Source organism: Nelusetta ayraudi, unplaced genomic scaffold (assembly GCF_046127955.1).
Source record: "Nelusetta ayraudi isolate G7.1 ecotype Tasmania unplaced genomic scaffold, CSIRO-AGI_Nayr_v1 ptg000031l, whole genome shotgun sequence".
In the NCBI taxonomy this organism is placed as follows: domain Eukaryota; kingdom Metazoa; phylum Chordata; class Actinopteri; order Tetraodontiformes; family Monacanthidae; genus Nelusetta; species Nelusetta ayraudi.
Window position 1 is genome coordinate 5,932,501 of NW_027466081.1, and position 22,111 is coordinate 5,954,611.

General features: G+C 44.5%; 1 protein-coding gene across 1 annotated transcript in view; it reads right to left on the bottom strand.

Annotated features, from left to right (window-relative positions):
* Positions 1–978: 978 nt before the first annotated feature.
* itgbl1 (integrin, beta-like 1) overlaps positions 979–22,111 on the bottom strand; it is a 35,549-nt gene continuing 14,416 nt past the window's right edge. The window contains exons 6-11 of the mRNA XM_076031088.1: positions 19,997–20,137; positions 19,329–19,475; positions 9,155–9,271; positions 7,136–7,282; positions 5,139–5,252; positions 979–2,346 (exon numbers count right to left, since the gene is read on the bottom strand). Coding sequence (XP_075887203.1) covers positions 2,258–2,346; positions 5,139–5,252; positions 7,136–7,282; positions 9,155–9,271; positions 19,329–19,475; positions 19,997–20,137 — 755 coding nt within the window. The 3' untranslated portion in view covers positions 979–2,257. The remainder of the gene's footprint in view (positions 2,347–5,138; positions 5,253–7,135; positions 7,283–9,154; positions 9,272–19,328; positions 19,476–19,996; positions 20,138–22,111) is intronic.

Below are 22,111 nucleotides of genomic sequence, written 5' to 3' on the forward strand. Positions count from 1 at the left end.
AACCGCGACTATATCCAGAAACTGATTTTGCTTCAATTCAAATACTTTCTCGTTGTCCATTGGGATTTACACTCGACGATTCGCCTCTTTATAGGACGGGAGTGCAACACCATTCTGTGCAAAGCTGTGGACGCTTTCACCGAAATACGAAAATAAACACCGGGTGCCCGATCAACGCGCTCCATTTTTACAAGCTCCCGACAGCTCCACTTTTTTAGACGGTTCCTCCAAGTCTGACTTTGTTGGTGTAAATGGCAGGTGTGTAAATGTTCATGTCAGTCTGTTGCCACCGTTTCCTTCGTTTCGTACTTTTGTTGGTTGCGCGCTCACTCCCCAACCCCCTCCAAGTCCCTCACGTGTGCGATCGCCCGTCTCCAGACGTGTCTCCTCCAACACTCGCGTCCGTAGTCCCCCCCCCCCAAGTCCCTCCCCCGACCACCCTTATTTGGTATCACCCACCGTCCCACCTGTTGCATGGGGAGAGGATGGCATCGATGAACTGCATGTTAGTAGGCCGTGTCTATCAAGAACTGTTAGTATGTACCGCTAATTTTACATACATATATGCAACCGAGTTTGTCTACACTATACAGTTTGTGTTTGTTGTATACACAAATACAACATGTTAAGATATTTATATAAAGGTGTACTGTAATGTCAGTAACATACTTAATGCAATATAGCGTGCAGTATATTATTGCACCTGTCATTTGAGTTTTTTCCCCTCCCCCGCTGGTTTTTTTGGATGGGATGAAGAAAAACTGAGGGGTTTGGCTAGTTTGAGCATGAAAACTAAAAAAAAAAAAGAGGCCAAAGTAGAATTTATAAGAAATTTCTTTGTGACTTCAAACTGGTCTAATCACTCTTTGAGACGGAGCTCCTGCGTCAGCGCAGCTCTCACTCCCTCTCACCCTCAACCTCGTTTTCTCAAGTGACATGCATCCAGCATGCCACGACTGAACTGTGTACGTCCTCCCATCGTTTCCCTACTAGAGTGTGTCAGGTGAGAAGTGTCCATTGTGTACCTTCAGTACAGTGCGTGGGCTCCACGGCAGGTTGTTCGCTTTGATTATCTACCCCCCCCCTTACCCCTTTAGCCCCCCAGTGAAGAACTAGGCACTGTTTGAAAATGATTTATTTTTGAAAAAATATATATACCATTGCAAGTATGCCCATTGGAGTTATGTCATGTTATTACAAAAGTTTGTAACCATGTATGATTAAGGTCTTCGCATTGTTTTCCATGCAAAATGTTGTGTCATGCGGCACATTTAATGTTTTATTATTTAACAAAAAAAAAAGAAGGAAAAAAACTCGAATAAAAACTTTAAAACTGAAATTGTGTCAAGCGTGAGTGAACTTTCCGTCCAGTTTGGAACTTAGACTTCAAACTGCACCATTGTATCTTACACCAAAATGCCGTCTCTTCTGCAAGTCTCGCTGATGTTCTCATCTCTAACTGTATAATTTCCTTTTACATTAAATGTAACAACCCATGTGTGCAAAATTCACTTTGAATTTGATTATGGTTCCTAAGAATAATATATGTCTTCCTGTCTGTCTGAAATTACAAAAGTCCATCTGTTTCTGTTTTTGCTTGTTCCACTTTTGCAAAAGCTGTGAACAGTTCTGGAAAATCAGCCATCGGTGATGTCACAAAGGGTACTGATACCTCTCTCAATGCCATGTTTTGGTTCCACCCTCAGAAGCCACCTTGTTTGGATCCCGTTTCCTAACATGGGGAAGGTTTACTAGGGCATCAATTTAAGGGGGGAAAGCCTGCATTTTTGTAGGAGGCTGTAAACAGATGGCTAAACATACTGTTTTTCAGAGATGTATAGGCAGTTTTTGCTTCTTCTGTTTTCTTTGTTTTAGATAAGTAGTCATGCAAAGCTGGTCCACTGTAAATTGGAATGGCAAATCAAAATCTGAAAAGACAGTGTGCCACATGTAAGCTTTTCCTACACTGTTTGAACAATTATGCAGAGAGAGAGAGAGAGAGACAGAGAGAGTGAGAGAGGATATTTCTGAAAACAAATAAAGTTTGTTTTGCATTGTCAACATTCAGTTTCATACAAACAATTTGTACCCAGTACAAGAAAAACAATGAATGCAGTATTATAATACGGCGAATTTCATCCATGTTAATATCATCTGCTGGTGCGGTTGCTCCAAGGCAGCCTGTGCCTTCAACTCCTCCTCCTCCTCCTCCTCCTCGTCCTTGTCCTCCTCTTCCTCTCCCCTCCAACTCCGCTCCTCAGTACTCGGTCCCCACCCAGATTTCACAAGCGTTCCCCGTCCATCCGTCCCAGCACTCACAGGTGCCACAGTTGCACAAGCCGTTCCCTGCGAATAGACGTGAGAAGAGAGGCTGTGAATTAAGAGCTACGCCGTCATGCCTGACCTTTCACAAGGTTCCTCTTTTCACACCCGGCTTCCCACCGGTGCCGCTCGGCTGGCAGGTGGACGGGGGCCACAGGCTGACGACTGCCCAGGACATGTTGTGTTTTTCCACTGAAACTGTTACATTTAAAGGCCTCGTGTTATGCAAAAAAAACGCATGACTTTTTAAAAGGCATTTTTCTACAGCCAGTCAATGGAGGCATCGGAAATTAGGAACGTTCATCCTACTTTTCCGCTCCTGGAAAGTTTGAGGTTAAAGTCCCAGTGATTGTCACATCCCGTAGGATGCTAAATTTGTCCTCCGCATTCGACCCATTCCCTGAAGGAGACAATTGTGATGTCACAAAGGGCTGTGATTCATATCCAAGGTTGGTGACAACACTCAAAGACGGCTCTCCCCCATATAGTTCCTTGTGTTTGTTTCCTTCTAAACATGTAGAAGTATATGTATACGTACACTTTATATGTATGTATGCATATGGATATATACATATACATGCATACACACATACATACATAGAGAGAGAAAATGAGAGAGCAGAAGGATGCAAACTATTTTGAGTGCTGTTATGAATGTGTGTTTCTTATTCCAGGTTTATCACTTTTCACCCTTGCTGTCATGCAGAGGGCGCCACGCCTAGAGGATCGGCTCCTGCCAGCCTTCGTTCACACTCCGAGGAGGTGAAAGTGACGATAAAATCTTGAGGGTAAACGACAAAATTTGGGGTGAGCAGAAAATAACAAGGGTGGCATCTGGAGTGAGACAATGCTGAATTCGACGACGGAAACATCAGCATACGCGCGGTTTGTCGTGTTGATTGTTGAGGTTCTTGTTAATCCGCTCAATCCATTTTTTTTTCTCATTAAATATCAGGAAGTGACTGAGGCCATGAATATGTTAATATTATACATGTGACTGCGAGCTTGTTTATCTTGAGACTTATTTTGGTGGAAACAGCTAGAGAGGGAGACTGCAGGCTACTCATTGTGTTTTGGTGTTTTTGTGGATTACCATTTAATAAATTAGATTTTCCATAATAATGTAGGAGCATGTTTCTCCCTATGCAGCGTTGAATCTGTCTTTTTCTATTAGTGTCGACAAAACTGGCACCACTTTAGGTACGCGTTTGTAAGTAGAATTAGTTTGTTTTCGTGTTTTTAATGTAATTTTACATGAACAACTACGATAAATTCATTTAAACAGTGTTGCCGAGAAGCAAATCTGTTGGAGCTGCTTTTAACACCTCTGAAGGGAAATATGGTGATAACCAGATGCAATCAGGCCGGATCCACTCTCGTTTGAATTTTGAATTTTGTTTGGCAGGCAGGCAGGCAGGCAGGTAGACAGACAGACAGACAGCGGAACGGGTGGGTGGAACGATCAGACTGTGCGCACGAAATTAAGCAGCGAGCAGTCTGTGAGATATGGAGTCATTTACTGGCGAAATAACGCGTTATTATAGCGGTGGCACAGCTCCACCGCGAGCCTCTGTTCAATCCTGAATATTCTGGGATTGTTTCGTTTTGAATTCCGTGCGGCGGCGACGGTAATAATTTGACATTGCCAGGAATTCGTTCGCCGGCCCCCACCCCCTCCCCAACTTTCCGCAGTTTTGCGGCATCGCGCGTCTGCATCTGGAATTTACTGGCGCTCGTCTGAATTGCATCAAAGGTGACATTTGGAGCCATGGAGTCATTACGAGAAACACTCGCGAACAGCTGTCCAGATTTTTTTTGACGGGGGCCCCGCGGAGCAAAAATATCTCGAAACGCGTCGTGCGTGTTGAGCGCGGCCCCTGCAGACAAGAGAGTGAAAATGTGTTTGGTCTCTGGTCTCCTCGACTTTTCACAACAAACTGAACCAATCACGTCAGGCAGATGGTGCAAAATTTACGCCGGTGATAACATCCAAAAGACTAATGTGCTGTCATAAGTCACGTTTGATATTCAGTCTGTTCAACGTGAATGCTTTAAAAACCGGAATTACACTGGTGTGCACAGTAGAGCTGGGGTGATATTGCAGCAATAGGAGCAAGGGGACAAAATGTGATTTTCTTTCCTCTCTATTTATGGGCCTTGTTGCCGAGCCATCATGCCACATGTGGCACATATCTTATATGTTTGCTGTAGGTTCTCTTATTCAATATATAACATTGCTGATCTTCATTTTTTAATATACTGTATATACACACATCCACATGTGTTGCACACGAACTTCAGTCTGGGTACATTTAAATATTGCTTTGGATGTTCCAATATGTGTGGCAGTTTATTTTCTGTCCATCGCTACTTTTTCTATCTCATGTCCTCAGGACAAGATTTTTTTTTTAACGGACAAAAAATTTTTTTTTTGAAACTCAGAGTATGTCCAGGGTTTCATACAACCTTTTCATTCCTTTCCTCCTCGCCACATGCGGCCCTTTTTACCCCCAAGACGGATTGTTTCAATTCGCCAGACTTTTGTCTTCTTTTGTCTCATGAGTTGGCAATACCATCAGTCTAATGAATCTTTGATGACTGCCGGAAATCCATACACTTTCCAATTCAACGGCCGCGACAGTGTGACTAAAGACGTGACAAAAAGGAGTGTCGGAAATATATATTTGTATCAGGATACTAATGACAGACCTGCTACGTGCTAACGGGATATTATCGATTGATGGCTTGTTCAAAGACGGATTTCAGCATTTTAGGTGAAGTGCTTCCGGTGTTTTGGGTTTCCTGAGGTAGGTTACCTGTGCAGATGAGGCCGTCGTGTTTGTCACACTGCCTGTCATCACACTCGCAGTACTCTCCAGACACCCACCAGTCTTGTGGGGAGCAGATACACTGACCACAGTGACAGGAACCTGCGAACACACACAAAGACACAAAGGCGTTAATTAACACCACACAGTCCTTATGCAACCAAAGTGGCACTTTGACCGGCAAGTTGCGTGCTACTTTTTAACACCACCCTGTTGTGTTTCTCTTCGCACTCAACAAAAAACTGTCGACATTAAATCTTGCAAAGTCTTCGCACAAAGGTTTAACGGTGTCGGCAGCGTGGATGGAAGTGAATCCCCCCTGGAGGAACAGCCACTTTTTTTTGTTGTTGCTGTTGTTGTTTATCACCAGGAAACCAATCCACCCACACTTTAACTTGCTCTCTGCTGCCTTTTCCTCTCCTTTTAAAGGGCAGCAACAGGATAATGAGGCATTAGGAGACGGAGGAGGGAAATAAATCTACTTCTGTCTGGTTGTTTCTCCCCCTCCAAGCTCACAGCCAGAGGTCCGGCAACTATGTCCTCAATATCCCCCGCTGTCTGTCAGCATACATCAGAGTTACAGGAAATTGCCATGAGTGGCAAAGGCGGTCGCGGAGGGAAGCGGGAGGGGAGGGCCTGGGTGAGCTGAGGGGAAATTGTCCTGCCATCTGAATTTAGTGGAGCGTGGAGAATGAACATGCTCATCTTCATTTTCACACCCGGCTCGCCTCGGCCCGACCAGACCAGCTGCAGTCGGTCTATTTCTGTGGATCCAAGGCGACATAGTTCCTCTTTTGCGCCGTCAATGGCTGTGTACGTACGTCGTGGCAAAGCGTCGGCTGATGCGAAGAACGCGCAATCGGCTACAACTGGGAAACACCTGATTGCCCGTGACTGTCTGGGCAGATGACTTCCTGTTCTTGGGTTCAGTAATAGATGTAAGCCGTTCTTGTCTTGTTCACTTGTGTTTGGTCTGAGGCAACGACAAAGGAGCGTGAAAGTACCTTGTACAGATTAAATGGACATTCCTGGGAAATGGTCGTTGTATTTTGTGGTGCTCCCCGACAGCGGATGGGACTGCCAAAGTGTTGACTCAGGACACTGAACTGGTTCTTCAGAACTGCTTTTACAGCACAAACTAGACTGCTTTAAAGGAGAACTGTTACAACAGCATATGCACTTTATTATTCCCACAAAATGCTCCAAACACTATCGGCAGGGGAGCTCGGGAACCAGGAACAGGAAAATAATACTGCCACAGGAGCTGAATTGTTCTATGCCTGTTTCAAGGTCTTTGGCCTCAGAGGACAGAACAGATGCACCACTCTGTCATCTTTAGACATCTTCAATCTGCATATTGATTTCATTCGTACGTTCAACTCCCTCTGTAACTGGGTGCTGAACTTCCTGACAGACAGCCAAACTTGGAAACGTCATGCATCAAAGTCTGTGGGCTCGGGAACCCCACAGGGCTGCGTTCTAGGTCCACTGTTGGATACCCTCTTTTACACATAGCTGTGTTGCCTTCAAGACCAATACCAACGTTGTAAAATTTTTGAGACAATACCACAGTCATTAGACATTAACAGGACTGGCGACCTGGTGTCAGGAAAGTGATGCTTAACTGTCTGCTGAAATGTGGAAATGACTAAGGAGATGATTATTGATTCTATAAAGGGGAGAAAAGGGCAGCACATCCACCAGCTTCTCTAGAAATCCCAACAGAGACTAAACGTCCTGAGAAGGCTGAGGAAGGAATGTTAACCAAATTCAAAAGAACAATGGTCACAACTTTAAAGTCAGCCATTGAGAGTCTCCAGATGTGTTCTTTCTACTCCAAAAAACAATGCCAAAACAAGGGAGTCATTTGTGACATTGCTGCTCACATGTAGCACACGGTTGTGCTACATGAGAAGAAAATGTGAATACCCTGGTTTTGGTAAGAAAAATGGCTTTCAAAGCACAATCAAAAACAATTTGTTCACCTTTTCCGTTACACACAACTCCATCAGCAGTCTCACAGTGCTCCCTGCTCTGGGCGTCGCTCATATCACAGGACCTGGGAAACTGGCACACCTTCCCGAACCAGCCGTCTTGGCAGATGCAGCGTCCACAGGAACAGTAACCATGTCCTGGCAACAAAAGGGCAGAGTCTTTGTTTAAAGCTGATAAAACATGGAGACCATACATCGGGCATAAACGACAAAATGTGCGTTTATTGAACATAATTTAAAGTAATTGATGTAAGTAAATCAGTGTAATTTGAAGTAATTCAATGTAATTGAATGCAACTGAATGTAGTTAGGAAATAATTGAATGCAAATAAAATGGAATTGAAAGTAATTAAATTTAAATTGATTTAGTAATTTGATGTGATCTAATTTAGTTAAAAATAATTCAAAGTAACTGAAAGTAATTGAAGAAATTCAATGTAAATGAATGTAGTAAATCGATGTGACTTAATGTAATTGAAATCAATTCAATGTAATCCATTGTAATTCAATGTAACTGAGTAATAACTGAAGTGAGAAATCGACTGTGATTAAATGTAATTGAAGTAAATGATTTCATATAATTCAATACAATTGAAGTGTCAATGAAGGGCCACATTAAGACGAACCCCTCAGGTATTAGGAGGACTTATCAAGTGAAAGATGGACATGCTTCAGAGATGAGTCTTTAAATGGGAAGTTTAAAGTTGAATGGGTCTTTATGGGGGTAGAGGGGAGCACTTTATATTTAAAATGCAAAAGTGTAAATACTAAAGAAAGTGATTCGAAAACTGCCTGAAGTGTTCTCACGAGTCCAAGTGGACTCACAAATTAACCAGGAATTGTTGGAAAGTTAAATATCCCTTTATCTATCCCTTTCTTTTGAAAGCCCTGTAGATCTAGCAGATCCTTGATCTGGCATCCCCCATCCCATCACCCCCTTCTTGACAGGAGCAGCAGCAACAAAGGGAAATATCAATTCCAATCAAGCCTCCAATGTTGCCGTGCTTCGTGTCCGATGCGGCGGCTGTGCCAAAATGGCTCGAATTAAGAGCACAAACTTCCCTCAGTGTCAAACGGAGGCTTCAAAGGCCTTGGAGCAATTTCTCACAAATTCAACTCAAGGGTTTTGGACTGTTGTGCCTGCGGATATCAAAGAGAGCAGATAGGATCACACCGTATTGATCTTTGAATTCAGCGTCTGCTCTTGGCATAGTTTCAAAGCAGTTGAGCAGCGTGTGTGTGTGTGCGTGTGTGTGTGTGTGTACACGCGCTGGAAGTGGATGCAGTTTGCTGTGTGATAAATTGATGCTGAGAAGAGGCAAGCATGTGCGTCCGCCTTAATAGTAAGTCCACATTTTAATTAACCTTTTAATGGCATGCAAAATTCCCAATGATTTGCAACTTTTGCCTGCTGTCTCTATCCTGTGAACTGCCTAGAAATGCTCACAATATTTCTTTTGTTTGCTCCACTTATCAGAAAAAGTGTTCCGAAAACACATTTTGAGAATTGCTCCCTAGTGATGTCACAAAAGAGAACGATACCTTTGTAGGTCAACGATGACAAGGTGAGTGCTCTAACAAAGTATCATATTCTTAACTTGGGCTATATGTGCTATTTTCTTATTTATAAATTAGTAGATGTATTGGGAGAATTAATGGTGTGAATCTGCTACATTCAAGTCAAGGGTGCAAAGAAGTGGAAAGTAATCTAATATTTGACCTTTGAATGATTTGTTTCAAATGTGAGGTTCTTAAAGTGCTGAAACTTTGAAAAAAGAAACAAATTTAGCTGGCTGAACTGTACATTTGTTTTGTTTTGGGGTTTTTTCTGACAAAAAGTGTGACTTTTAAACATTTCTGTCTTTTAAACAAACTAATGGTCCTAGTTGCCCCCAAAGGATTGCATTGAAGTCACTGTGGCTTATCTTCAAGCTGAAGGAAGAAAGCCTGATTTCCTTTTATGCACTCGGTGGCAGTTTTAAAAATGCTGTCTTTGTGCGTTCGTGTTACCTCCGCAGACTTCCCCGCTAATGTCCTCGCACTGGCGGTCGTCACACTCGCAGTTCTTGCCGTGGATGCGGCTGTCCCCCGGTGGGTGACAGGTACACTGCCCACACAGGCACTGACCTAAAAAAGAGAAAAAGCATAAAGCAAAAACATCATGTCTTCTCACAAACCGAGCGCCAGTCTTTCAAAGAGTTCGGAGCTGCGTTTGATCGGCAGGATGCTGCGCCGGGGTCGTTTTAATCCCATTTGTCAACGCGTGTAAGCGACTGATTTCTAAACGTATTCCGCCCGGCAACAGCGCCGGCGGCCACGCGGGAGGTGGTGGAGGAGGTGGCAGGGGGGTGATCTCGTATGTAAATCACTCATTCGAGCAGACGCTGGCGCAGGCAAAGGCACCCAGGTTCACCTGAAGATGCTGCTTCAGTCAGCCGTTGCCGTCGCCGCCTCGGGGGACTGTGAGCCGCTACTGGCAAAGCTCATTATAAAAACATAATGTTCGTTGACCCCTGACCCCAAGGTGAAGTGCATCCCTGCTCACTGATCCGTTTGCCGGGCCGCTCGGGGCGGCGTGAATTCCCTGTGTGTCCGACGCACTAAGATAATTGGCGGGCAGTTTTTCTTTGCTCGATAAATATTTATCCCGACTCATTGCTTGCTTCGTTTTCACCTCACAATGAATTACTTCCTGCTCTTAATGTATATAACACGTGGGAATCAGGTTACACTTGAGTAAACATTCTTGTGAGGAATTTTACCCTTAAAATTAAGCGATATGTCAGTAGCTGGGTTTCCATTTCGGTTTTTCGCAAAATAAATATTGCTGGATATTGCAATATTTCTAAAATTTCGACAAAGTACAATTGTGATTTGCAGGTGTTTCCATTGAATGGAGGAGGAGAATGGAGGTACGTAACATTTTGCACTTTGGAGCAGCTATATCAGTTGTCACTACTGCTGTTGGTTGTTATATTTTTCTCTTTGATTACTTGTAAAAAATGTACAATTTACTCCTCCGTTCAGACATAACGCGCCATTCTGCTCACGTTGATGACGTACGTCTCGTCCAGTGACGTGTAAACGCGAAAAAAGTGTTTCCATGACACTTTTGTAATATGCCTCTATATCGATACGTCTGAAAAACCACCTCATGAGGGCCTTTTGGTGATATTTGAGAGGTTTTCAAAGTTGGTGTCTCCGTTACCAGTTTTTTTTAATTGCGATATTTAAGTTTTGCACAATTCTACGGGTAATTGAAACGCGGCTTGTGCGAAGTGCTGATATTTATGTCAAATGTCATTATTAAAAGGGATATTTCACCCATTTACCTCTCTCACCTGAATCTCAATGGAGATTTTTTGGGGGACATTTTTCAATTCACATCACCATCCCGGAGATTGAGGAGGAGAAAAGTACACTCAACCCGAACATTCCTCCTTGAATTATTTGCGCAAACAAATCAAGCGGTTGGCTGAACATGACCATTTTCAAACAGAATCCAAATATAGGGCCGTATCTGAGCCACCAACCTGGTGCATCAATCAGTCTCGATTGTTGTTGCAGGATAGATTTTACATCAATCCCAGCATCAACAGCCGTGGTCTCCATGCTCATTATCTCTTGGCATCAATTGAGGGATGACGAATGAGTGTACCAAACCTTGCAAACTGGCCCAACGATGTCCTAAAACACATCCAGAGCCAGCTGTGCTACATTTCAACTCTGTCCTTTTTTGTTCTAAAGCTTCATCCAACTTTGTAGCTGAGTGAAATTAGTATTGAGGGAAAGATCTTAGAATAGAAAGGGCCAAGATATTCTTCTCTCGTGGATCATTGTTGTCCTCTTTGGGGAACTTTTTTGCCTTTTTGTGTTGTTCATTCATCACGCTTTCGGTCTGTTAAATCTTTGAAATTATCTTGGTAAAAAAACGCAAGAACCTGCCTCGCTAATCGTGATCACTTTCAGGCCAGAAATCAGAAGATGGTGACAATATTTTTGGTTGAATTCAGTTTCCGGTCTGTACTGTATGTCTCATTTACTCACTGCTCATCTAAAACTTTCTGCAAAAGTCTTCCCTGGCTCCTGTTCAGCGCCATAATTTGAGAGCAGAAGGATGGATAAGACGGATGTTTGTGAGGTGCCTGTGATTCAGAATTTGGTGCTTTTCTGTGGCGAAGTTTTGAACGCCTCGCAGTCCGACGTGAGTTCATTCGAAAATCGATATTCTGCTAATTAGCCCGAGGAAGGACAAAGCGTTCTGCAATAAACAAAGTATATACACTGATTAATAAGACATAGGGTCAGAAATCATAAAACCAAACATCCCTTCTTCTTTTTTTTTATCCCTCTTCCTATTTAGCCGTAATGGCCATTTCCCATTTCCTCAAAGGGCTTCCGTTGTTTGTGACTGTCACAGGAAGCATTTGATCCCCTCGTCAACAAACACGCACCCGCGCATGTGACCGCGTTCGTCTCCAGATGAGTCACTAAACAGCAAATGGAGCAATAAATCGAGCGGAGCGCGAGCTAATAGGACGGCGCCCTCGAGGCCGACAACGTCATCGACATGCGTTGCCCATGTCACTCGTTGTGGCCGCGCCGCCCGCTCTCGCGGCACACAAACACCCTTCCTCATACATCATATTACCATCTGCTCTGGGGACTGGGTTGCCCCGGCAACTGGTGATGTCACAACACCCCTGCCTTATTGATTATCTCTCCGCTTGTCAAACAGTCACCACCAGTGAGGCTGGTGTGTGTTTTGCCTCACCTCTCGCCCCACCGCCGATGTTTAATTTTTCATTCCGTCTGAGGTGAAAAAGAATTCCCCGTCGCGTCAGTCGACTTTGGTCTGACACGTTTTGGCTGGAGGGGAAGGCGCGCGTGCGGAAAATGCCGAGGAGGCGATTTTCGTCGTTTTTCCAGGCCGTTTTGACGCGACGGGCGTGCACTGTGAAAAATCATTCCGGCGAAAGGATGAGTGGCTGATGATAAGGCGCTCGGTCATGGAAGGAGGAGGAGCTGGAGCCGCTTTTCCAAACACAACAGTTTGTTTGGAGAAGGGATACAGATGTGGCTGGCAGCTGCAAAAGCTAACATTGAAGAATCCAAGAAGAAGGGTTTGTGAACTTGGAACCACAGATAGGCACATTTCTGGAAACGTGCTCTTTCTAAAATGCTGGGACGTGTGAACAGTCCACGGTGAATCATTTCACAGCAGACACCTCAGTTGATGTTTATTTAAATGCCGTCCTAACCAAATCCACCCCAGTCCAAGTGGATGCACAAGTGTGACCCTCACTCCTACGCCGTGTCAGCTTAAACTCAATTTGGCTGAGAGGCTCTGAAACAAGTGGAAATACATGCACATTTTTTAAAAATTGTGTAAAAAAAAAAAAAACAACCAAAAAGAGCAAAAGAAAAGCTCAGCACTCTGCTGGCTGGGTAATCACAGAAATGCTCCTCGCATCAAAGTGCTTCGAAATTACGGGCAAAAGTACAAAATTTGTAATTCTATCATTTCTTTCAAGAAAAAGAGGAAAGTTTGGTTGACTGTCCAAAAAACTCCCTGAACATTTAAGTTATGCAAAACTTCTTCTACCCATGTTTTCCAACAATTATATGCGTCTCTCGGCTCTCACCGCACAGTCCATCTTTTTCTTCGGGTGCTTAACTCCCCTCTCCAAAAACTGTGCGGCAAAACACACGCAGTTCTGGAAATGCGTTCATTGTGATGTCACAAAGAGACTGCCTTGTTTCTGTCGCTTTCCAAACAGGTGGAAGCATCAACAAAGCATCAGTCTAAGCAGGATGCCAGAACCAAGCGGCTACTGTTTTTTGCTGGTTGCTCCAAACATCGGGTTAAGCGTTGTGTTTCTTTTCCCCTCTGAAGTGGCGCATTTAAGAGTAAACAATGGACAATGGACGATGGAGCGCACAAATTACACACTTAATTTTGCATTTAATGTCATTTTGCCCCGCATCTTTGTTTTCAACATGGACTCACTCGGTGCTCCGCGTGGTGACGGCTGCATCGAGCCTTCGCTCGGGCCAGTGCATCTTAACGTGACGCGCAGCGTGCGAGGGATCAAAGAAACTCAGACATGTTCATCTCTGACCTGTGCCTACACCATCCCCCAGAGCTTTACATCAGCCCGTCCTCCTCCTTGACTTGATTTATTCATCAGTTTTTGTGGGAAGAAGAAAAAGAAGAAGAAAAAAAAAAAAAGTTAAAACCCTCACAATAACCCCGGTGTAAGGGTTGCCCACGTCTCCGCAGCCTTGCTCTTCGCGGCGTGAAATGCCAATATTTACATACAGCGGCGTGAGTCCGCTCAGAGCCGGAATTTCGCCCGCTGATTGTTCCCTTCTCCGCTGTTGCAGTGGCCACCGGGTACCGCCAGACACGCGGTGGTTAATATCCACTCGCGGCTTGAAAGGCTGGAATCCCGAGAATCAGCAGAAAGATGATGAAAGCAGGTGTTTCCTTGAGGAAATACCGCCGCATAAAGAATGCGCCGTCCACGGGCGCCTCGCCTCCACCTCTCAGGGAGGAAAAAGCTCAGAAGCCGCTGTTTCAAATTTCAAGGCTTTTCCGCTCAAGCTGCCGTCTCCCGGCAGCCGCGCTCATCCGTGCCTAAGTGATTTTCTACGTCTGTCTCCTTCAGTTTCTCTCCCGCTCTCCCTCCGAGCTCTCCCACCCGGGTTCCTGTCTCCCTGGATCGTGCTCCTGGTAGACATTTCTTTTTGGTGCCCCTCGCTCCTTTCTCTCACCCCTTTACATGCTTTGGTGTCCACAAAGAAGGTGGTAAAACATTTCAGAGTACGCAGCTGTTTTTCGTGTTTTATTTCGTGATTAAATCTCCAACGTTCTGCCCGTTTTCACATATTCGTTGTTCGTCCACCATTTAAGAGGTTGTATGGGATATTTAGCCCTCTGTTAACAGCCCACAACCAAAAATGCTTCTAAACCTATTGGCCTTTTTGTGCACTTAATTTTCACGTTATTATTTTTCTTTCACACAGACATGATGACAATGACACGGGGGAAAAGGTGAGGTTTTTTGATTTTGTTTTCCAATCGTCGGCTTTAACCAGTGATGTTGTGTGAAAAGGAGGTTACATCACACCACCATGACAACAATGACGGGCCCGCTCGTCACCTGTGTTTCTTCTCGCTTGCTCTTGTTTGACAAAAGACGCCACGGTCACAATAGCTGCATTTCCATCACAGTCTTTCGCAAAATAAAAGCGATATTTCTAAAATTTCGACAAAGAGCGATTGCGATTTGCAGGTGTTTCCAGTGAATGGTGCGAAGCGCATAAGCCGTAATTCTCGTAACACCTCGTCTCGCGGGACGTAACTCTCGTAACACCTCGTCCCGCGAGATTCACGAGAATTACGTTTGCAATTGTTTGTTTACGTTTGTTTGCAGTCAAGAATGGTTGTTAATTTTTTTCTCTTTGAAAAATATTCTGTCTCCTCCTTCGTCCAAACATAACGCGCCATTTTCACTTGAAGTGAACTGGTCACATGACCCCCATACGTCACGTTCGATAGCGGGTAAATGCGAAAAAAGTGTTTCCATGACACTTTTGCGATATGCCTCTCTATCGATACGTCTGAAAAACCACCTCATGAGAGCGTGAAAAACTTTTAGCCATATTTGAGAGGTTTTTCGAAATGTAGGTGTTTCCATTCCCAGTTTTTCATTGCGATATTTAGGTTTTTGCGCAATTCTAGGGGTAATGGAAATGCAGCTGACAGCAAAGTGAAAGACTGGTAGTAAGACGACAGTGGCATCACAGGTTTAGCTGACGCGAAATAAGCGAGTATTGATTACTAGGCCGCAGTACACTGCTCATAAATTACCCGACGACGTTGTACCGCGTTATTTGTCAGTTTGTCGGTTTTATACGATTCCACTCTGTGCGTGATGACTTTTAATGTAGTATTCAGTATCTGAGCTCAACGATAAACACCTCATCCGATCAACCCAGGGCGTCCTCATATTTCTCCCGGTGAGGAGGCTGCGGACAAGCTCATCATCTCCGGATGATGTTTGAATCCATTACTTTCCTGAGAGAAATTGCGCGGCTCCGTGTGAACCTTTTGGTTGATAAGAGCGCATTCGCGCCGTCGCCGGTTGGAATTTTTTTCATCTCATTTACGTGGGTTACATGTTAAACAGCCTTCAGGGGGCAGAAGCAGGGTCCTAACTAAGCTGGAAGAGGTCTCGGTGCCCTTTGTGACATCACAAGGGGTTGATTTACAGCGGTGCTTTCTCATTTTCCGGCGGGTGGAGCTTAGAAAGAATTTGAATTTGAATATTTTCCGGAGAGTTCACTGACGGGCTGCTGACACGTGTTGTTGTCAGCAGTGAAGTCTCGGAAACTCTATCAGGCTGCGTTGAAAACACCCCTTTACAAAGTCGCTGAGTGGACCAGAATGGCAAAAGAAGTAGGAAATGCAATTTCTACAAGGAGAAATTTATGGACGCCATGAATTGTCCTATGGCTCACAGTAATTTAAGGTTCAATTATGTTGCAGCGATTGGAAATAATTTAAAGGAACTGCTGCAGGAATTAAAGCTAATTAACTCTCCCAGCACAAGTTAATCTTTTGCTCTTTGCTGTTTTATTATGAGTCCAGGAATTCTCTGCATGCACTGCCCGTGTTATTGTGACATTGGAAATTAGTTTGGAAATGGTGTTTTTTTTTGGTTTATTTTTTTTCTTTTTTTGGAAAAAAAGACCACGGTACCTAATGAAAAGCTCTTACATACAAAGGCAACAAATTGCTTCTATTTAGAGAGCCGGGGCTCTCGGCTGACTCCGAAGCTTCATCTACGTGAGTGTTTACAATACCGCTGTCATTGTTCCGTCGCCGCCCCCTGTCGACTCGATGAAGTCGTCTCCATGGCAGCTGCATGGCGGCCAACGGTCCGCGTGTGCTCTATTTTTATTTTGGAGTGTGGCGGCGGCTGAAGGGCTGAGGATTTCACAGCGGCTTCCCCCACGCTCAAATGAAACAGGAAATCAATGTTCCACATTAACCCTTGATAAACTCGCAGAGCGCCGAGAGCAAACAAGCTCGTTGCTCGCCGCATTGCTCACAGCCACCTACATTATTAAGCTGAATCACTTGGCACAAAGGTGCAGGGGGTTCTGCTGCGCCTTTGTGCCGCCGCCTCATCTTCCAGGATGGGCACGACAAAAGTGAACTTGCGCAATGAACAATTGGTCAGCGCGGGTTTGTGAAGCTGATTGATGAAGGCCGCTGCGTCGACGCAACGCAACCGGTACAAAGAGACACGCCCGATAGACCTGCCTGTGCGCTGCGCAGCTACTTCATAATTAATCTTGTTGGAAACGGCCCCTTGGGGGCAATGCTGCCGAACAATGCGGACTGTCCGTCAAAGGACGGGCAGTGTCGCGCCATCCGCGCACATTGTTAGCGGCGAGCGCAGACGCTGCACATACCACATTTTTTCACTCCCAATTGAACAAAGGTGTCAGGCAATTCCGGTGCTGAGTAAGCTCTCATCAGGTGGAATTTTAATTAGGAAGCTCCCTTCTCACCGGATGGGAAGCCTCTGCTTTCATGGAAAAGAAATAATGGCTAATTGGCCATTAGTTTTGTTTTTGTTAGGATTGAAAGATTTTGAAATTAAGTCAGTGAAATGTTATTTCAGTCAGTCAGTTAGTAAGTGAGTTAGTAACAGGTTAGGGCTTCAGTTAGTACATATATGTGCACAGCTTCAAGGTTGGATGTGTTCTTCCCTCAGGGATGCTCTTCCATCTACCTCCCTTGTAACCACTCGTTCTTTGACTTCTTTTTACCTTTCTTTGGTGTCAAACCAGTCTGGCCATTCTGACCCCTGACCCCTGACATCAAGGGGGCATCCCCCCCCCCCCCCCTCCCACCTCACAGCTGCAGCTCAATGGATATTTTCCTCCTTCTGGGACCATCCTCTTGTAAACTCTAGAGATGGATGTGATGTTGGGGAAATCCCAGCAGATGAGCAGCAGTGTGTGAAAGACTCAGTCCGCCCATGTGGCACCAACAACTATGTTCACCACTGTCAAAGTCGCTTCAATCCCTTTTATTCCCCATTCGGATGCTGCCTTGGAACTTCTTGTGCCAAATTGAATAATAATAAACTCCATCCTGTTGTTAAATGCATCTGTTGTTTCACTTTCAGCACTCTGTCAGCAGACTCAATCGTCTGACTCATAAGACAGTAGAGCGAATGTATACCAGCGTCTCCTCTGTCTCTGAATCTGATATCAGCACTAAGCTTTATGTTTGGCGACCCTGAGAAAACAAGCTTCCTCCGTCCAGAAGGGCCACTAATGAAGCAAACAGTGCGCTGCAATAAATCTCGACACATCGACCCACAGTTGTGTTCTGAGGAGAGAGCTGTTGGAGGCTCAGCCTACGCTGTGGCGTGCGAGCACGGCCCTTTGAAACCAGCCAGGCACATAATAGCACACATTTAACACTTTTATGTGCGAGCGCATGGGCCCGTATTAGACGTGAAAACAAATTTTTCTTTTTAGACTCAACATTGTTGTCGGACCTCTGACAATCCATGAATGGCCCTTTTGTTGCAATGTGACAAAATAGTCATTCAGTCTGTCAGTTTCCTATACAAACTTTGCTCTCCCTGAACACTTCCTCCAGCTCTGCCGGGGGGGAGCCCGAGATGTAGGAGGGGAACCCAGGCCAGATGAGAGACACTGTCCCTGCAGTGAGTCCTGGGTCTACCTACCTACGCATCCTCCTGGTGTCCAAAACACCTTCCGGGGGCGGCATCCGAAAACCAGTCCCAAGCCACCTCAGATGGCAGAATTTAAGACAAAGTAATATCTTAACCAACCAGTACGGCCAATGCAAACTGCGGCAAAATAAACTGATCTCCATCCACAGCTATGCCAAATTTCTGACTGACACCATTCGCTAATCAATCAAGTAATCTATTAAGGACTAATCAAATCTTGCCCATATGAATCTAGCGTCAAATTTTCCCATTGCATGCCCGCATTTGTCCACTAGTTTTGGCTCTTCACATTTGCTACAAATGCCTTTGCAGAAGAAACACCAAATGCTTTCCTTGATCGTTAAACACCATCATAATTCAAATAATCAACTCTGTTGTTCCCCTTCCAGTGTGAACACAGTGGGAAACATTGCTGAGTTATCTGGACAGGCAAGACTGGTGTCACCTTTCCTTTTGGGACAAAGTAAGGGACTTACTGGTATGTCATCCACATCCATTAACATCTAGTGGTAGGAAAGCATCATGAAAACAGTGTTTTTGGTAATCCCTTATTTATGTAGACGATAGCCATAACATTTTTTCTCTTGATATCACATTGTAAAAAGGACCTTATGTTAAATTCCCTCCAAATACCTAACCTCCAACTACAATGTGTGTTCTCTTTATATGCTTCTAAGGTCTGGTTACGCAATATTTGTTGCTGCTGTATTCACAGCAGCAACAAGAATGTTGTTTGGGGCTACACCACATCTGTTTGAGAATTCCATGGCTGGTGAACGACAAAAGTTTAAATATTTTGACTTTGGAACTTTCTGTATAACTTTTGGGTAGCTGTACTCCATGTGAATACAGCATTTATTTCATCTCTTTCTTCTACCAGCTGTGATGTAAAATTACACACAAAATAACATGCATGTAGCCTTTTTATTAGACTTTATGATGACAGATCCCATAAAATGTCCCACATTGGACTTCTAAATATAGAAAATCAGCAGCCCGTTGTCCTGGTGGGAGTCGTTTAAGAGAGCGCTGTGCCGAGTTTTATAAGTTGTGGAAGCATCAGCAATGACTCCACGGCTCTTTTATGAAGTTCCTTCAAGTTGTTCGGGGGAAATGCGCTAAAACTTTTGTTAGATAACTACTAACAGCGGCACAACTTCCTCTTTTGACCCAACCTCTTATGACATAACAGCTTCCTTTACGTAAGTGCGCCACACTGCGTGGCTGCTTGTTAGTTCAGACTTTACCTCAGACACATTTGATCTGGTCTTGGGGATGGATTTAAGATGTGAGAAATGCAGGAAGTTGGCGCTTATGCATCGAGAGGGGAGAAGACAAAGTGGAGGCCTGCTGCGGTAACCATGGCAACAAACAAGTGGATCGGAAAGACTGGCTACCTCGTCCGAAGCAGGGCAAATTGGACGTTCCGCGACACTTCCTCGTGCTGCTCTCCAGAGACAGGGCGCAGGACAAAGGATGCTCGCACTTCTTCCCGGCCCAGCCCTCCTTGCAGTCACACCTGCCACAGTTACACTGGCCGTGACCTGCAGAGAAAACAGGAAGATACGCGAAGAGCAGGAGAGTCAAACCAAGCGGAAGATGTGCACATGGAGGCAGACAGAGCAGGGAGTGAAAGAGCAAAGAGGAAGATTTTCCTTATTTATTTAACAGATTTTTTTGTGTTGGCTAAATGCTAGCAGCTCTGATCATTTATGTTTTTTCTAAATCATAATAAAAAAATAAAAAAAAGGTACAGCAATCCCTTTTTTAAATTATTGTTGAAAGAAAAATGGGACAATCATCCTAGAGTTTCTTTGAGGTAAAGTCAGCAAAAGCTTTATTTGTACCTGCCGAGGCGAAAGGCAAAATTAGCCATAAGCTAATTAGCGTGGCCAATGAACAGGAAACAAGTCTGATTCAGTTAACAGTGGGACTATTTAATTTGCTCATCCATTTATGACTGACTGCTTCTGGTTTAACGGATGTCCTCCGTGTATCTGATGTAGCGTTTCCCCGGATTACCAGGCGCGATGCTAAGCTAGCAGGCCAAATTCGTAGCGTTTACCCGAGCAGAAGTCATCCGTGTAGCGGTCGTAGGTTGCGTGGCAGTTCCTCTCGTCGCACTCGCAGGCGTCCCCGTGGATGTCGCCCCAGTCGCCGGATGGATCCACGTCGTAGCAGTTGCACTCTCCACATACGCAGGTGCCTGAAAAAACACAATAAAAAAAAAGCTTTGAAGGCTCACAACCCCTTCTCTGCGTTTCTGAATTGGGAAGATAAATGAGGCAAAAGACGGTAAAATAAAAGTGACATTTTAATAAACGGAGAGCCGTTTGTTAAAAAAAAATAAACGAGACGCTTCCTCCATCTCATTTTTCTTCTTCTTCTTCTCCTCCTCTAAACCAATCTGGCCGTCTGTTGCTCGCCATCGTTTGTTTTTACATCTCAGGCAGGCCGTCAGCTGAGCGGCGGCCAGCGGAAATCCCATTTTCTCTTATCAGCGGCGACAGAGCACCGGGAACCCCGAGGGAGCCGGGCCAGCTGGCAGGGCCTTTTTTCGGCTGGTGACTGCCGCGTGTCTGGCCCTTGGCCCTGAGTTTGCTCTCCCCCTTCCCGCCTCATAACCCTGGAGCCCCCGGATTTATAGAGCCGTGCACTTTTATGTCCGCTGCAAAATGTCACTGCCTGGCCTCAGATCACAGCACCTGCTCGAGTCTGAGCTGTGGAATAATGGCCCTGAGAAATAAAAAAAAAAGAAAAAAGCCACAGGTAAATTGGAAACAAGCGTGCATGTTTTTAAAGGAAACTCCTCCCCACTGTCGGGGGAAGAGTTTTCATCTCTTTGTGCAGCCTCTCCCGCTTTGATCTGGAGATGATGGGGCCGAGTGCAGCAGTCATATAGCCCCCGGTGTGACGTGGCTGCTATCGCTTGACAGCATGCCAGTCACCGCGCTATTATCTCAGCCCCAGAAAGGCAATAGGTGAACCTAAAGGGACGGGGCTGAATAGAGGGTGATCATTTGCGGGCTGTCAGTCAAGTCGCTCTATTTATGGTGCGTGCAAAGTTGAGGCTTACCGCCAAGCAATCGCGCGGAAGAGATGAGCCACGTTTCAAAGCTTTAAACGGAAAGTGATTTTCACCTCACGCGGGCTGATGGATTCAAATCACCCCACCCCCTCCTTTATGCAATCATTGTCCAGAACCTATATCTCCTATAATCAGTGAGAATGATCACCGCTATGCTTTCAAGAAGGATTAATGCATAGAGAAATTAGAAACATGTTATGTAGGGACAGCGAAATGTAAATTGTTCTTTATAATCAGTCGGGATTGTTGATATGATTTTCAAAGGTCCCGCAGTATAGTTATTATTAATTTTTTTCTGCATTGTATAAGCTTTGTATGATTAATCACCCACAAAGGATCTATACATCTGCGCACAAAACAATACAGTTCGCCTTCTGTTGAGTGCTAAACGTGATGCTTTGTTGGACCATGCATGTGTTTGGAAGGGGACAAAAACCAGATAGGCTAAAGTGGGCGGAGCCACTGTCTGATTGGGAATGTTGTAATTGATTTTGGAAATGTATTGGTGTCCTTTGTGACATCACAAATTGATACTTGAGTGAACACTGGAGGAAAGGTAGGCCTCATTTCTGGGAAGTTCACTGGCAGATATCTTCAGGTAGTTCAAATATTTTATGATGTATCAAAAAAAAATATTTTTTTCATTTTTTCATTTTCATTTAGGATCTATATGTCATGAGGGTTAAATTAGGTGCATGCATTAAAGTACATTTTTTATTTACATAATTTGTAAATAACATATTTATTAATTAATTTGAGCAATAATATTACTTCTGGGCCAAGCTTTTTATTTTCCCCCACTGGAAAACTATGTATCACTGTTTTTCCAGCAAATATCTCCTTTCTACTTAGTAGTATCATGTAGCTCTCGTGCTTCCAGATATCATACTTATTCTCTAATCTGCCACGTGTACGACATAATTCGGCTTTTACTGACTTTACTGACTGTTTCCTCAGTCCTCTTGTGTCTCTGGGGAACATCTTTCTTTTGTCTGCCTGTCCACTCCTACAGCAGAGGAGGAGCACATCTGGGCCAGTATACCGTGTATTACTTCAGTGGTCACTCATGCCATGTCGGCTGTGCACTTAACC